Source organism: Aythya marila, assembly GCF_965140915.1.
Source record: "Aythya marila genome assembly, chromosome: 7".
NCBI lineage: Eukaryota > Metazoa > Chordata > Aves > Anseriformes > Anatidae > Aythya > Aythya marila.
Genome location: NC_139048.1, coordinates 35,612,879 through 35,628,975, shown reverse-complemented (window position 1 = coordinate 35,628,975; position 16,097 = coordinate 35,612,879). Strand labels below are relative to the sequence as shown.

Below are 16,097 nucleotides of genomic sequence, written 5' to 3'. Positions count from 1 at the left end.
TAATGTGGAACAGTGCTTACGCCTCGCTACTGCAGAGACTATGTTTCCAGAGGAGTGTTAGCCCAGTACTGTCAGTGTAGCTGAAAAACAGGGGCTGGAGCGGGTCAGCAAAGTCAAATTGTCCTGTAGGGATAGACCTAGGAAGACAGAAATACATTTGCTTTCCGAAGCTATTTTACATTGAAGTCACACACTTTTGCAACGTTTGGAACCACCTCGTTCCCAGGTGGCTTTTACTTATGCTTTTAGAAGCGTGTGGCCTTGCTTTGCTGGGTTTGCAGGGGGTGCCGCCCCGCTTTGCTGCCGCCCGGGCCCCCCCTGCACCCCAGGCACCGTCCCCCGGACGCTGCTGAGGGGGCAAAACCGCCCGCCCGCGCCGCCATGCCGGCCGCGAACCACGCGGACGCCGCGCGCGCGGCGCGTTTGAGGCGCCCGGCCGCGCCGATTCCCCGCAGCGGTAAAAGCCGCCTTTCGGGAGGGCTTTGGCGCCGCGGCGGCGGCGGGCGCTGATTGGCCGCTTTGAATCGCCCCGGCGCCGCGCCATTGGCGGCGGGCAGCGGCGGCCATTTCGAATGCGCAGCGCCCGCCGCGCGCCAGGCGGAGGAAGCGCGGCGGGACCCGGCGGCGGCGGCTCCTCAGGTGGGCGCGGGGCCGCGGTAGCGGCGCTGGGCAACGGCCGGGGCCCCCCTCGCTGCCCCCCGCCAGGCCCGGCCCTGACGCGCGATCCCTTTTGTCTCCCGCTGCAGGCCCGGGCGCGGCGATGGACGACTACACCAAGATCGAGAAGATCGGGGAAGGTGGGTGCGGGAGCCGCGTGCTGCAGCCTCCTGGTCGCTGCAAGCCTCGTTAAACGCAGCAGTCAGGCTCTGTTTAACGCCTCAGCCTTATCTGTGCTCGAGTTTGCGGTGCGTTGCTCCGAGAAGCCTCTAAATGAACTGTAAAACACAGGCTAAGTGCCTGCAAGGTGCTTCGTAACTGAAGCCTTGCTGTGAATCTTCCTGCAAGCAGCCGGTTTGAGCTTATCTGAGGAATTCGTGCTTATCTGAGGAATAATGCTGCTTGTGCGCGGCTTGCTTCAAGTAAACACCTATTACATGGTTACAATACAAAAGCAAAGTAATAGCTTGTAATCAAGCTGAATAACTGAGCAAAAAATACTTGGTTGCAGGGACTCTTGCCTATATTATCAATTCTTATTTGCGCTGTTTTATCTGCACCTGAAACTGGGATTTCCTACATGTATTTCACTGCTTGTTTTTTCAGGTACCTATGGCGTGGTGTATAAAGGTCGGCACAAAATCACAGGCCAAGTGGTTGCAATGAAGAAAATACGTCTAGAAAATGAGGAGGAAGGTGTGCCAAGTACTGCTATCCGAGAAATTTCCTTATTAAAAGAGCTGCAACATCCCAATATAGTCTGGTATGTGTATGCTGGTATTTAGCTAAATTCTTTGCAAGGCTCTCTCTTCAGATAAGAAATGATTTTTCCACTGTTCCCATGAAGTGAGAGTTAATCTATTTGTCTGTTTGCTGTGAAGCAGACACTGTATTATACTATAGTACTGCATTCTGTGTTTATGCCAGTTTTTAATTAAGACTTTCTTCTGCTGCCCCTTTCCACTCTAAGAATTGATGAAATCTTCATTGACTTTTGTAATTTATGTTAATTATCTTCAGAATGGTTATTGTTTGAATGGAGACAGCGTACTTCATGAAAACTGTTTAAAGCTATTTCTTTAGCCAGTCTCAGAAGGTTATTTGCAATCTTGGAACAAATCATCTGACCTTGGTGTCCTTATGTGAGCCTCTGTTATCAATCACTTCCCTGCTGTTTTGTAGCAGAACTTTAGGCGTTGTATTATCACGCTGACATAGCAGGCACATCTGAAGTACGCCTGAAGTTTCCATCAGTGGCTACCTGATTTGAAGAATTGGTCACAGCTATTGTATTCCCCACATAAGATTTACCTGCTCTTTAATGCAGCAAAATACCTTAGATTTAATGTGACTTGAAACCCCACATTCCAGCCGGGTAGTGTCTCAATATATGTATACATGCATCTAGGAACTCTTATAACCTACTAAGGGTGGAGGAGGTGCACTTAAACCTGCACAAATCCTGCTGCACCTAGTAGGTTCCCATTCTAATGTAGAGCCCTTAAACTCTTCTAGCAGTTCAGGCGCTGCTGTAGTAAGCCAGCTTTGAATGGAAGCTAGACACGAAAACCCCACATCTTTTTAAAAAGAAACTGCATTTTTTTTCCTTAGTCTTCCCATGAGGCATGAGGGAACATAAGTTTAAGAGGAAACATGTAGGCTGTTTGACAATGTTTCAGATGTACTTGATTTTTCCAAACAACAGTGCAACTCGCTAAGTCTGTTAATATTTGAAGACTGAAAGCTTTGTAAGATTTTCATACGAGGAACCTAGGAATGTCAGCTTGTGTCCCTGTTGAGAGGGGAAATGTAACAATGAGTCCGTGCACTTTGCAATGGAGTTGACTGTTCACTCAATTTTCAGTCTTCAGGATGTTCTTATGCAGGATTCAAGACTGTACCTCATTTTTGAATTCCTTTCGATGGATCTTAAGAAATACTTGGATACTATTCCATCTGGACAGTATTTGGATCGTTCACGTGTTAAGGTAATGAGGATAATTATTTAATATATAAGTTAAAGAAGATGGACCTACAAAGCTATAAGCTTGATTCTTAACTCCTTGAGGAGGAATGAAAGGTTAAGGAAGCAGGTGTGGGTAATAGAATCTTTTAAAAAGAATTCTGTTCTCAAATGCAGCTTCATTCTTTCAATTATGGAATTAAACTGGCTTAAAGTAAAATAAACACTTAATTTTTGTGGTTTTAAGATTGATATTAACTCAGTATCTGCAATGCTTTGGATCTCTTTCCTATTCCTGTGGGGAGACCTGACAAAAGGAAGCAGCTTGATGTTGCAGAACCATGAACTTGCAGTGAAGGTTATTGTGTTTCCTTTTTTTTTTTTCTCTCCCACTTCATCCTGTCTACAGAGTTACCTGTATCAAATCTTGCAAGGTATTGTCTTCTGCCATTCAAGACGAGTTCTGCACAGAGACCTAAAGCCTCAGAATCTTCTAATAGATGACAAGGGAGTGATTAAACTGGCAGACTTCGGATTAGCTCGAGCCTTTGGAATTCCAGTGCGGGTATACACTCATGAAGTAAGTTGGAACATCCTTTTGGTGATTTGGACAATGCTTCCTGGTTATGACTGAAACAGCTGAAAATAGAATTGTGGAGCTCTTACAGTTGTTATAAACTGACTATTATGTTTTACCTGATGGCTTTACAGCTCTCTGACTGTGTTTTACTCTGAAATGTATCTTAAGAATTCCACTGGTACTTTGACAGTGAATCAGATGGGCCAGAGTGGCTGCGTATGCTTCCTGCTCTTTCTGGATTTTAGGCAGCTGTTTTTATAGGGTTTGTTACCCTTATTTGCTTCAAACATCACTTACAAACATTTTCACTGAAACATTGCACTGGCAATTATTTTAACTAAAAAAACTGTGAATGCTCCTTAATAATGAGTCATTGTGCTTATAGTCGATTAGAGGACCCAATTCCATAACATCTAAACAAAAAATAAAAAATGTCCTTGTTCAACAGGTAGTGACCCTGTGGTACAGGTCTCCAGAGGTATTGCTAGGATCTGCTCGTTACTCTACTCCCGTAGACATATGGAGCATAGGTACCATATTTGCTGAGCTGGCAACTAAAAAGCCACTTTTCCATGGGGACTCAGAGATTGACCAGCTCTTCAGAATCTTCAGGTATGTCAGGCTGGACCTTTCCCTTGCTTTTGTGCTGTATTGCACAAGAGTGCTCTGCACTTAATAAAATCATAACAGTGCACGCAGTTTTCAGACTAGACTGATCAGTATTTTGCTTCTGCTTGCACAGAGCTTTAGGGACACCCAACAATGAAGTATGGCCTGATGTGGAATCCCTGCAAGACTACAAGAACACGTTCCCCAAATGGAAACCTGGCGGCCTGGAAACACAAGTCAAAAACTTAGATGAAGATGGACTTGATCTGCTGTCTGTAAGTAGCCTGTCTTAAACAGCTTGTGAGAAAACTGAGCAGGTAGTTTCAAATACTCTAGAATATCTGCAGCCATGCTAATCAGGCTTGATAGAATGGAGATTACGGAGATCTTCAAATGCCACCTGCAGTTGTACAGGCAGTCATTCTCCCAAACCTGATACCTGATGTGAAATTGACTTGTTTTTCCATAATAGCAAACTTGATCAGGACTACTAGACTATAATTAATTTTCTTTTCATTAAGCTGTTTTGCCCTAGCTTATTTAATACCGATAAGGCAGGCTCAACTTGAAAGTGAGGATGAAATTCTACAAACATCAGATCTAAGTGAAAGCTCCTGCCCCCAAACTGTAGCTGTCACCGTCTTGGTGCCAGCCGTAATTGTGATGTGGTTGCATGACTGCTCATCGAGTTGGAAATATTCTTCCTGGGTGGTAGCATGTGTATTGATTGCGACTGGCTCATCTTCATTCATCTTTCCTGGTGGTCTTAATTGACTAGAGATGGAAACAGCTGGATTTATTGATCAGCTGTGAAATCAGTGACCAAGTTCGCATCGGTCTGTAGTGTCTGTGTCAATTGCCTTTCAATATCAAGCTAGAAATTTTAGCTGTGACGGGTTAACTCAACTGGTGTATTTTGTGGCTACTTTATAGTTTCATGGCCGTGTAGTTAAACTACCATAGACACGCTTTTACTTGACAAGTTCTTCAATCAGACCTTTCTGTTTACTGCTCTTCCAGCTCATGGGCTGATGCTGTAGAGCAATCTAGGTCACTTCTCAGGTGTGCTTACATGCACCTAAGTACAAGAATGTACCTTGTTATCTTATTGTTTGGCTCTCCTAAAGCTACATTTGCACAATCCAGGTTTGCATATGGTGGGGGTGTTCTATGCATCTTAAGGTAAGTCAAAACATCTGATCTAGCTTGCTACAAGGGGAATGCTGTACAGCAATTATCCTTGTTAGCTGGCTCATGTTTTAAGCAGTCAGAAACAAGAAAGTTTATTATGTATTCTGTAGTGGTGTTACTCAGGAAGCTCAAGTGACTACAACTTCTCACTTGTTCTTTGTGAGAACAGAGCCATGGTTCAGGCTGGCAAACTGAACAACATTAGTTGAACACACAGTTGTTTTGGACCACTCTCTGAAGCTTATAGTGGCATTGTACAGAAATGACTGACTGAAGTTGGAAATAATTCCTCTGTATGCACCGACAGTATCACTATTATATCAGTTTGAAACAAAATTGCTTCTGTGATTGTATTTTGGGGCATTTGACACAGACAAAAAAGAATTAATCAAGTGATGTTAACACTTTGTTAATCTCAAAGTATATTAAATTCTGTTAAGTCTTCTATAGTTTTGCCTTAAATTAATATTAAAAATGTAGCTTCGCATTAATGCCTGGTAACAGTGACATGGTTGCATTATTGTGCATCTGGAATCCATTTAAGTTTCCTGTGATACTTAAGCCTGAAGCAGGAACATAGCTTTGAAGGCAACAAAAATGAATAGCTCATTCTAGAGTACAAGCACAGGTTATATCAATGAAAACGTTCACTTCTACAGACTTGCAGTTGGAAACAAGTAAAATAGCTAATTTTGAAAAGGGGTTGCATTTTTTTTTTTTGTGTTAAGACCATTAGCTTGAGTGAGGTTGTAAGTTGAAGACATTCATGAGTTAAATAACTTCTGTGGCTAGCATTTCTAAGCAATTGATGGCAATCATCAAAAGCTTTGGTCTGTCAGACAGATTGCTCAGAAAAGAAATGGTCATTTAAAATATCAGTTAAGTGCTGTAGTCCTGATATTGGAGCATCCCCTCTTTTTTTTTTTTTTTTTTTTTTTTTTTTTTAGGAAAATTTGCCCCTTTTTGTGATACCTTTGGTATTAGTATTAGCTATAGGATACTTGTCTTCTGGGGCGTAGCTATAGGGAACTGTGTTGCTTGACTTAGATGTGGGCAGATACAGAGCTAAATCTAGAAGCTGTACTGCATTTGGCAGAAGCCCTGAGAACATAAATGCAAATTCTGTAGTTTAAATCAACTTGGACAGCAAGCTCCCTGTCAGATTAAGTCCAAGGATAATTTAATGTCAAGGTGGACTACAGGGCAGAGTAATATTTATACTTTAGAAAAAAAAAAAACACAACACAACAACACAATTAGTTATGGAGATAGGGAAAAGCAACTGGTAGAATACTGATTATTTGAATTTGAAATGTATCTTCCTTTAGTAAGGACAAATAAAATGGAAAAGACTGCGAGCGTTTTTTAAATAAGTTCTTAGCATTTAGGAGCTTTCTACCAGGCTTGGGAAAATTTAAGGGGGCCTCTCGGGGCTGTGTAACCTATGAGGCTTGGAAGGAAGACTGCAGCATGTCAGTCTAGCTTAACTTTGTCTACATGCAAGCACATGGCTTCTCAGTCAAATGAAGTAGCTTCCTACCTTTCCTCTTTTGGACCTGACTGCATGATAAAAATTGTTTTGCTAGCAGTTTAAAGAAGCATCTACAACTCTCTTGCCTTTTTTAGGAAGTCCTGGGACTCTTTCAGTGGCTATGGTATCCACTATTTTTTCCCATCAACTTTATTACTGAGTTCTTCAGCTAACTGAATTAACTTACTGAAAAGAAATCCAGGTCTTATAACTGTTTTAGAACTTAAATCAGTTCTACCTGCTTTATGTGTGCAGGTGCACTTCTGTCCTAAGTGGACCTTGTAGCTGAACAAATCACTGTATTTTAACTGTAAACAGCTGCACCAAACTGAAGGGAAGCAATTTCACAACAACTTCTTATATATCAGTATAACAGAACAACTGTAGGACCACTTGTGCATTAAACGCCCATTTAAGCATTTTGGGCTTTAACAGACTAAAATTATTAACTTAGTTGAGAAGCTAATGCTAATAACAATTATTGCTGTTTGATGCCTGGTTCCACATTTAGTACAGAGCATATGTTACCCCCCTGTTGCAGGCATGGGCTTGGTTATTGAATATGAAGATAAATGTTTCTTCGCTTTCTGTTATGTATTAATACTGTTCTGACTCGTAGGTGGAAATGACATCTACTTCCTTGAGAAATTGTGGAACACAAGAAAAAATATGTCTCTATGGTTACCTGATTATTACTGTGGTTAAGTAATTATCTACTTAACATGATTTGAGTATATGTTCCATGAGGGAGTAAGTGTTTCTTTTCCTTTTCTTCCAGAAAATGTTAATTTATGATCCTGCGAAAAGAATTTCTGGCAAAATGGCCTTGAACCATCCATACTTCGATGACTTGGATAAATCTACCCTTCCTGCTAATCTGATTAAGAAATTCTAAACCTTTGGACTAAATCAACCAGAGTGAAATAATTGTGATTACTTCTACTATTAAGTCTGTCTGTAACTTTTGTCTGTCTGTCTGCTCTAAAACTGTGGCTGTTTAGTTTGTTTCAGTTTAAGTGTTACCTAAATATAAATATTAACCTATTAGTGCTGAGTTCAAATACAGTGCAAATATCACTGCTATTAATGCAGTGAACTTTCTATAAATAAAGGTTTAAATCCAGCTAAGGACTCCCAACTTCTTTCCAGACTATAGGTGCTCTACAAAAGAACAGTCGTCTTCAGAATGTGCTGGTAAGGTACTGCTTATCTATGAAAGCAGGTAATTAAAACTATTAAATTTCTGGTTTTGATATGATAGTTCTTCTGAAGATCAAGCTGTGTCATTGTAATGCACAAGTGAAATTTAGGACTGACGTTACACTGAATGTGCCAAATGACATTTAAAACGAGATAATTTGAACGGAAGAATTGCAGATTACTACTTAAGCGAAGTAGATGGCCAAACTCATTCTAGGCTTTGCTTTTCTGAAGGTATTTGGAAAAATCTTTGCTGTGTGCACTTTTCGGTAATCCTGAAGGCCCAAGGATTTACCTAGATGTTGCATGTTAATTTGTGAATTAGCATAGTTCTAACTCATGGAACAGGTAAGGTGTGTGATCTTAACTTTTACAGGGAGAGTGTCTATATACCAATGTGTAACTGATGAACAGGGCCCCTTCTCAACTGCTAGTAGTAATGCAGTTCTCATCAGATTCTTATTAAAGGCAGAGCCTTCTGGATTATACTTGAAAAGCTAATATCTTCATATAGGAATATTCAAGTAAATGTTGATTTAACAAGGCTGCTGTGTGAATTGTAATCATAATTTTGAGATGCTACATGTCTACAGACTCTTCCATTATTAAAACAGGAGCAATCTAAAGCTCCCCAGCATTTAACTATACAAGTGAGACTATCATAAAACCTTCAGACAAAATTCATGAAGCTATATACTAATAAATGATTGTACGTGATTACATTTCCAATTGCTACCTCTATTCTTGGCTTTTGCGTACATCGGTAGGGACAGGATGCCAGATTAGAAGAAAAAAGCAATGGAAAGAACTCTCGTGACTACAAGACTAAAAATTATTTACATTAAAATGGTTGATAGACTCAACTGCAGGCTTCCACCTACAGTGTTATAGCTGCTGTACCCTCTAGTTGTAGGACTTCACATCTGTCAAGTTTTATTGGCTCTAAGCACCATGGAGCTCTTATACTTTCTGGCTTAGGGCCAAAGCTTGCAGCAAAGTGTGGAATAGTAATGAAGGTGTTTAAGTTTCTAAATCAGGCATGTGAAAGGAATAATACAGACTTCAAGAATAGCGAAGCTAGGAAGTCTTTCCTACAGATGCTGAGGAATGAGACTTTAAAACGCAAGCAGTGGAGATAACATCCTGTCACTTGGCTGTTCATTATTGTCTATATGAGTAGCTGAAAGTGTTAGACCTAGTTTTTGTCAACAAGTTGTGTTGTTAGATGTAAATACCAGCTGGGGGATCAGCGTTGTTCTGCTGGGTGGTTCTTAACCTCCCTGCTAGAGGTATGTGGATGCTGTCACATCAATGGAATTATTTAGCAGTAGACAAGTCAAAAGGGGGAGGCTTTTTCTGAAACTGCTTTTATGGAAAGTTAGCTCTTAATCAAAGGTAGATGGGAAGAAGATTGCTATGGCTGGTTCATTTCTATTAACATCAGAGATGGGGTGCAAGGCAAATTACGCTAGGGGTCTCATTTGTCTGCTTTTGAGTGTAGTAACTTGATTTGAGCTTCCAGGCTAAGGGATAGCATTGCTGGTGCTAAATGGTTACACCAGAACAGAAGAATGAGGGGGAACCTATAGAAGATAAACACTCTAGCCAGCAACTGCTCTGAGAATCAGAAGTTAATCTCTTTAAACAGTTATCTGGGGTGTTAACGTTTAATTTGTCTCTTTGTAGTAGACAGATTGGAAGTTCTTTAAGTGCTGAGAGGAAGACTTTAGGCAAACTCAGATTTTGTTGTTTGCAATACTGACAAAGCCTTATTTCTGTCATGTAAGTACAGGTGTCTATCTCAGTTTTGTGTGGTACAGTGAATGCTTTGGCCTATCCTAACAAAAAGATGTCAGTACTAAAACATTACGGTTTAAAAAAGCTATGAGCCTGCCACTTTTGTGTACCAGGTACTGTTACGACTGGTGGAGTAACAGTTCCTTCAGAGCTGCAATGGTAGCTATTTTAGTATTCCTAGCAAACAGGACAGGGAAATGAGCAAAATGCCATCTACCTGTCTGAGGTCAGATGTGGGGGTATCATAACCAATGACATAACTCATTTTAGTAGCTCTGTTCTGAAATACAGTACACATTTCAGTGATGTAAATAATTCGCGTTAAAAAAAATAAATAATCTATACTGCATAAGTGTCCTGCTGTCCAGACCTAGGATGTGAAAGGCTTGCGATGCTGAAATTACGGCCATCTGAGCTGACTCTTTATGCTGGTGAAAACAGGAGGCGCTTTGCTATTATTATGCGGATAATAATTGGCAGCCCTATTTATTGATAGTGCTTTGACTGCGAATTGGGAGAACTGTATTGCTACAGTACATTACTTTTGTCCTTCAGTTGAGGCCATCGTAGTGCTTGGCAGGGTTTCACTGGTTCATAATCTTTTATTAGGGCATTTAGACAATTGAATTGTACTAAACTAACAGTTGGATATGGGCCCAGCAAGCGATACCCAGCATATTTCTCATAGCTGCAGATAATGTTCTCTATTTTAAGGTAATCGTTCTCTACCTTTCCTGAAGTAACTTGGAGGTGATGTATTGTTTGCTTCCCACTGAATGCGCAGTGGACTTAGGACTAAGTTGCTTAGTAATTAAGTTATGAAATGCCAAATTGCTCTTCTTACTAGTAGGCAGTGTAACTGCTGAATTTAAAGTTGCCTTTAACAGCTTATGTAGTGACAGAACACCTGTTAAAGACCCATAGGTTTGCAATATAGTTTTTAATGTGAAAACTGAGGTGTGTGTATGTGGGGAGACTTTAAAAGCAGTCTGGTCTTGGTTGAAATAAAGTTCCATAATGTTACATCAGTATTATGGCAGCTGGTCAGTAATGTTTTTTACTTGGGTACAGGCAAATCCCATCAGGGAATGATACTTAAATCTTTGTTTAATTAGTCTTCCATCCCATTCAAAATAAGTGTGGAACAAAAAGTTGGGGTATACAAGACTGAAATTTGGTATAGGATCAAATTAGGCTTTTGATTTTAAAAACAAAGTTCCAAGTGCTATAGGGTTTGTACTTTCCAGAACAGCCAACCTACTACTGGATACTTGCAGACTGAGCTCAGCTGCTTTTACTTTAGTTGGACGTAATTCATTTTAGTGAGGATATAATATACTCTCTGCCCTTTGGAAATAACTGACTCTTAAAAACAGAGGTTCTGTAGTGAACAAAGAAAACAGGAAAAACTTCTCTTTCTAAATCCCTCAAACAGGGAAGCTACAGTAAAAGCTGATGTAAAGAGAAATCTATACCTTTTCACATGCTGATGTAGATGTCAGGGTCAGGTGGTGCCCTTCCTGGGTCAGTTTTCCTAGCAGTATGTTCATGCTGTGGTGTTCAATGAATCCATCATCTTTAATTAGAACATGTTAAGCATTCTCTGCCACAGACTTTTTCAAACAATGCTTCATTTGTATGCTGTTCTCTCCCAGTGATTTGTTGTCTTGTGGGTATTTTCCTATCGCTGTTTATGAACCTTTACAGCACCTGGAAATGGATCAGTGTCACTAAGTATCTGTTCCTGGAATTGCTGTTAGCAAACATACAGAACTCATCTGTTCACGTATTTTCCTTTTATCCACATTCTTTATCACTTTACAATCCTTAGCAACTTGATCATAAATCTGGTATCCCTCTTCCTTGCTTATTTTCTTGTCCTAAATATTTTCCCTTATCATACATCAACTACTTCTTGAACCATGTTTGCTTTTGAAAATGCAAACATCTATTTAATTTTCTTACACAGGCTCTTATTATTAAAACCTGTTGGCTGAGTATTGTGTTATAAATCATACTCTCTGCCCAGTAGTTTAGTATGGTAGGAGATACAATAAATTGCACAAAGGATTAAAGATAAAGGCAACTCCAGGGCGATTAATGCCTAGTATTGCTCCCTCCACAGGCTGGAATGCTGTGCATTAGTTTGTACCATCTCAGAGTAGGGCTGGGTGGAGTGAGGTCTAGTGATCTGTCTGGAGAACAAAATTTTCTCAAGGTGTTTGGTTCAATGTAGTGACTATCCCCTCACTTAGAAGGGGAGAAAGGAAGACTAAGAGGGATCTGAAGGAGGAACTGTGATGGGTGAGAGAGGGGTTTTTGAAAGCAAGTAGGAGGAGGCTTAGAGTATAAGAAAAGAAATGCAAGGAGTAGAGAGACTTAAAGAGAAAAAAGGTGATCTGAAGGCTACGGACAGGGAGGTAAGCACACAAGAAGCTTCGTGGATATTACTTCAACAGAAGAAGCTTTCAGTTTGAGACTCGCTTTCTCCTTTCTGATCCAAACCTGTCGGAACCCTTCTAAAGGTATTGTAGCAGAATTAGTTTCTGATTTGGGGAGGAGCTGGAGAACACAACACTCCTCAGATCTCAGCGGGAACCAAGAAACACCTCATGGAGGAAAAAGCAGCTGTTCCTCAGAGCCGAGGCTGGAACTGCTGCCACAGCTTTTATTTACCATCCTGCTTTGCTTGTCCAAATATGCCCATGTGCTGTCTTTAGCACCCATTGCAGAGGTGGTCATCCTCTGCTTTAGCCAACTAGCTTCTTATTCACAAAGCAGTGTCTGGTTAAGGCTCAGATGTGACTGTTCTGAGCCTGGTCAGCAAGCTACAGCTGACTTATTTGTAGCCTGCTCTGTTGGCTCTATCAGACGACTAACATTTGATTTAAAGGACAAAAAGGAAACCACACACACCCATCTACAACTTACTCAACTCAAATTGTAAGGCCAAGTATGGTATCTCATCCCTATCCATATCCTTCACTAGGTGGACCACAGTTGTACCGGAAAGGTGGGAATCTCAACCTTAGGTGCTATAGAGGTATGTTTACAACTCATGGTAATTTTTCAGTACTGAGACAGGGTTGTTCTGAATTTGATTTGCTAAAGAAAACCTCTTAACACTTAAAGCAACTGCAGTGATGGTAATGGAACCAGAAGTGCGTGTACTGCAACTGGCAAAGCTGGGTTCACTGAAACACCGCTCAATTTGCTGAAAAACAAGAACAGTACCTGCTGCTTTAGGCCGAGTGCAGAGTTGGTACAGAAGGGAAAGTGTTAAGGTAATGATGTGTGTGACAAGAGGAAGTAGGTTCATGATTTAAAAGACTTAATAAAATGAAGGAAAACAGTGGATGCTTCTGAACAATTAAAATTAGGAAGTGTCCCTTATGCATAAGCCGGTTTCTGACTGAAGACTAAAGTTACTGTTAACAAAGTCCAGAGAGCAGCTCAGGGACATACCACACTTCTAGGGGCTGAATAGGCACTGCTTGGGACAAGTCTGCAGGACAGCTGGTAAATGTGTGTTTGGTCTAATTCCAATGGTGCTCAAAAAAGATAGTTTGGCACTCTGCTGATGTGGGTAAGTCTCTTTTTGGACTATGTATAATCAACTTTTTTTTTCAAGGAGGGAGAGAGTATCAAATTATTTTGACAAGCTACTAAAAAGTCATGCAAATTACGTCCCCTCCAATTAGTTACCTGAGGAAACCTTCCTCTGTCCTGCAACATGCACGGCTTAAGTGCTCCTTTGCACTGTATGTTGAAATATGGAGTAGGTATGAGATGTGTATTGGCCCAGAAGGGATAGGAAATGTATCTGCTAGTCATAAACTACTTTTAAGATGATATCTATTCAGTGAGATTGCAGCTGCATTTGCTGCACTTAAAATTGGACTTCTAAACAGCAAATAAATCTATTCTGCAACAAATGGTGGAGAACTTGCCGGCTTTCTAGTTCTTGGGGTTACTTCTGACTAGCCCGTTTTGAATGGCAGTATTTCCTGCTTGGTGTCTGCAGACCTTCACGAAGATATGACACTGCTATGGGCTCTGTTTGATCGCATTTTGTATCAGCTTTGGAAAGGCAGAGTGATAAGGAAAATCCTGATATAAAGGTCATATTTCATTAAGCCTGACTATCTGTTTTCATCTAAGCACCCTTACCTTATTTTTTGGCAATCCTCATCAGCTTATGGGGGCAATATAAACATTTCCCATTGCTTTGGCCACTGTTTGCTCTGGTTTACACCTGCTATGTAAATAGCTGTTTTCAGGCAATGGCTCTTGGTTCTGTTTGCACTGCATGTTCCTGTATAATGTAGCATTTCCTCAGATGTAAATATCAGTGGGGTAACAGGTGTTCAACTGCTGTTGGGGCACATTTCTCTTCAGAATGATCTGCTGGCTACTTCAGTGTATTTTCATTGTTTAAATCAGTAGCCCCAATCTATGTTGATGCTACTGTGAACTGATTAATTGACTGATCTCGGACATACGTATCCATAAATGGCTGCACTGGAATGAAAGAATTGGAAGGGGCAGCTGGTCTTTCCTAGTTGCTAAAATGACAAGTAAGTTGTTACACCTTTGAGGATCAGTGGTGTTAACAGATTAAAAATCTCCAGATCATTAAATGTAGTACAAATCTTTCTGCTGTTCTCTGTAGAGTTTGGAGTGCACTGCTGGAGGAGGGTTGTTTCAAAATATATTTTCCTGAACTAGTTTAAGTGGTAACCTACTGAATTTAATTTTGAGACGGTCCTGCCTACAACTCACAAAATATCCAGTACGTGTGAGGCAACATGTTCTTGACTGAGAATCAAGACTTGTGATCTTGGTAACCTTCAGCATGGATCTTTTAATCCTGAAGGAAAATGCTTTTCCCATGACAGCTTAGACTCACATAGCAAGCACTACCTGTGGGTCTCTAATGCAAGAAGGCTAAAGGAGCTTCCCTCATTTTGATTCACTCTGCATCTCTTGCTTTTCTTTGTATAAGACATTAACTATCACTCTTCTTGCCAATTACTGGTCTTCCAGCAATGTTATTTTTGCTTTTTTTAAAAAATAAAATTCTGTGCTTGTCATTCAAAGTCCTTTCAGTGCTATTTTTCTCACCCTTGGCTATCTGAGTCTATTGACTTAAGAGATATCAGAGATGGAGCTTTTACAAGGCCATTCTCCTTGACAGTGATTAGAGGAAGATCGTCATAAGCAAGCCAAGGGCGCTCTCTGTGTTGCTTCCAACAGAGACTTGAGATGATGATGAGGGTTATCTACCTCAGGCAGTTGTCTCATGTGAGCATTTTGACTCAGTAATATCAGAGGAAAGCTCAGGCTCTAAAACGCTCCCAATTGGTGGCATAAGGGGATAAAAGGAAAGGTCAGTCCTTTTCACCCTGCAGACTCTTAATGGATCATGCAGTGAACAGCTTACTGCTGTGACCTAGCAGGTCTTCAGACACCTGTAGGAATCAGAAAGGATTTGACTACTTGAAGGAAAGCTTAAGTATCTGTTAGCATCCCTCTTCACAGGTCAACTTTGGTTGCTTCCTACAGGATCTGGACATTTGTGTCAGTTTAGTTGCCCATCTACTGTGAGCAAGTCCCTGGGCTTCGAAGCACCATTTCAACCCCTTGATGTGTGAACTGTGGACAGTAGTGCAAATAATTCACAGCTGAATTCAGGCTCTGAACATATTAAGCTTTGCACTACAACTGTACTTGGCACTGCCTGTTTTTCCCCCTAACACAGGCATGTGTTTTCAAAGTTTCTAAACTCACTGGCTGGACAGAAGGGGGAGGGGTTTTCATCTATTAGATTTCCTTGATACTAGTGTAAAACTATAAGTGATTCTGTGAATTACCTCAGCTAGCTCAGAATCTCATCTTGAGATGTGCTGGGAAGTTAATAGTTCCTCAGCATCCTTCAGTGACAGGCAAAAGGATGAAAGGAAGAAGCAGAACAGTGTACAACACTAGCAAGAGGTCGAGAGTTTATTTTGCATTATCTGTAAGGAAAAGTGTCATGGGGAAGCCTTTCTTAAAAGTTGTCTGAATAATAATCTTGATATTAATAGAAAAACAGTGTTCAAAAGATTGTGTGTTTTCATCTCTTTGCAGAAATGTTTGGTACTTCAAGCACCAGTAATGACTACATTTAATTAATATTTAGGGGTTAATATATAAAATGTATAAAAATAAGAAAAATGGGAACTGAAGGAGACATCATTTTAGGTGAACTATGACAATACATGGTAATAAGGACTTGGGATGCATTTAGTATGAAGTCACATTCTAATTCCTAAAGTTGCCTTGTTTCATCTCCCTCTTGACCACGAGGTGTCACTATGGCACCTAAATACCAGCAACCGCTCTGCAGAGGGGGAGGGAAGAGAAGAAAAGCTATCAGACTCTCATGGCTCCATGAAAAATTGAAGGGTATTTATTTTCTGGTAGGCAGCCAGGCTGAAAATACTATCTGAATTGAAAGCCTTTCATGAAACATCTGGGCAGTTAAAATTTTGCGAACTTCAAAGATGTCCAGTACCACACTGACATAC

The 16,097-nt window shown here is 40.7% G+C and overlaps 1 protein-coding gene across 1 annotated transcript; it reads left to right on the top strand.

Annotated features, from left to right (window-relative positions):
• The first annotated feature begins 547 nt into the window (after positions 1–547).
• On the top strand, positions 548–8,413 carry CDK1 (cyclin dependent kinase 1). Its single transcript, XM_082764795.1, has 8 exons — positions 548–639; positions 747–797; positions 1,264–1,420; positions 2,522–2,645; positions 3,030–3,200; positions 3,649–3,812; positions 3,943–4,084; positions 7,310–8,413. The coding sequence occupies exons 1-8, from the start codon at positions 573–575 to the stop codon at positions 7,424–7,426; spliced, it is 993 nt and encodes a 330-aa protein (XP_082620921.1). The 5' UTR covers positions 548–572; the 3' UTR covers positions 7,427–8,413.
• The last annotated feature ends 7,684 nt before the right edge of the window (positions 8,414–16,097 follow it).

What these genes read in the sequence shown, in the direction of transcription:
- CDK1 (XM_082764795.1), top strand. Translation starts at nt 573, where the DNA reads ATGCGCAGCGCCCGCCGCGCGCCAGGCGGAGGAAGCGCGGCGGGACCC. An exon ending in TGGATCGTTCACGTGTTAAG is followed by an intron (nt 2,646 to 3,029) that starts GTAATGAGGATA and finishes TCCTGTCTACAG; the next exon opens with AGTTACCTGTATCAAATCTT. An exon ending in TGCGGGTATACACTCATGAA is followed by an intron (nt 3,201 to 3,648) that starts GTAAGTTGGAAC and finishes CTTGTTCAACAG; the next exon opens with GTAGTGACCCTGTGGTACAG.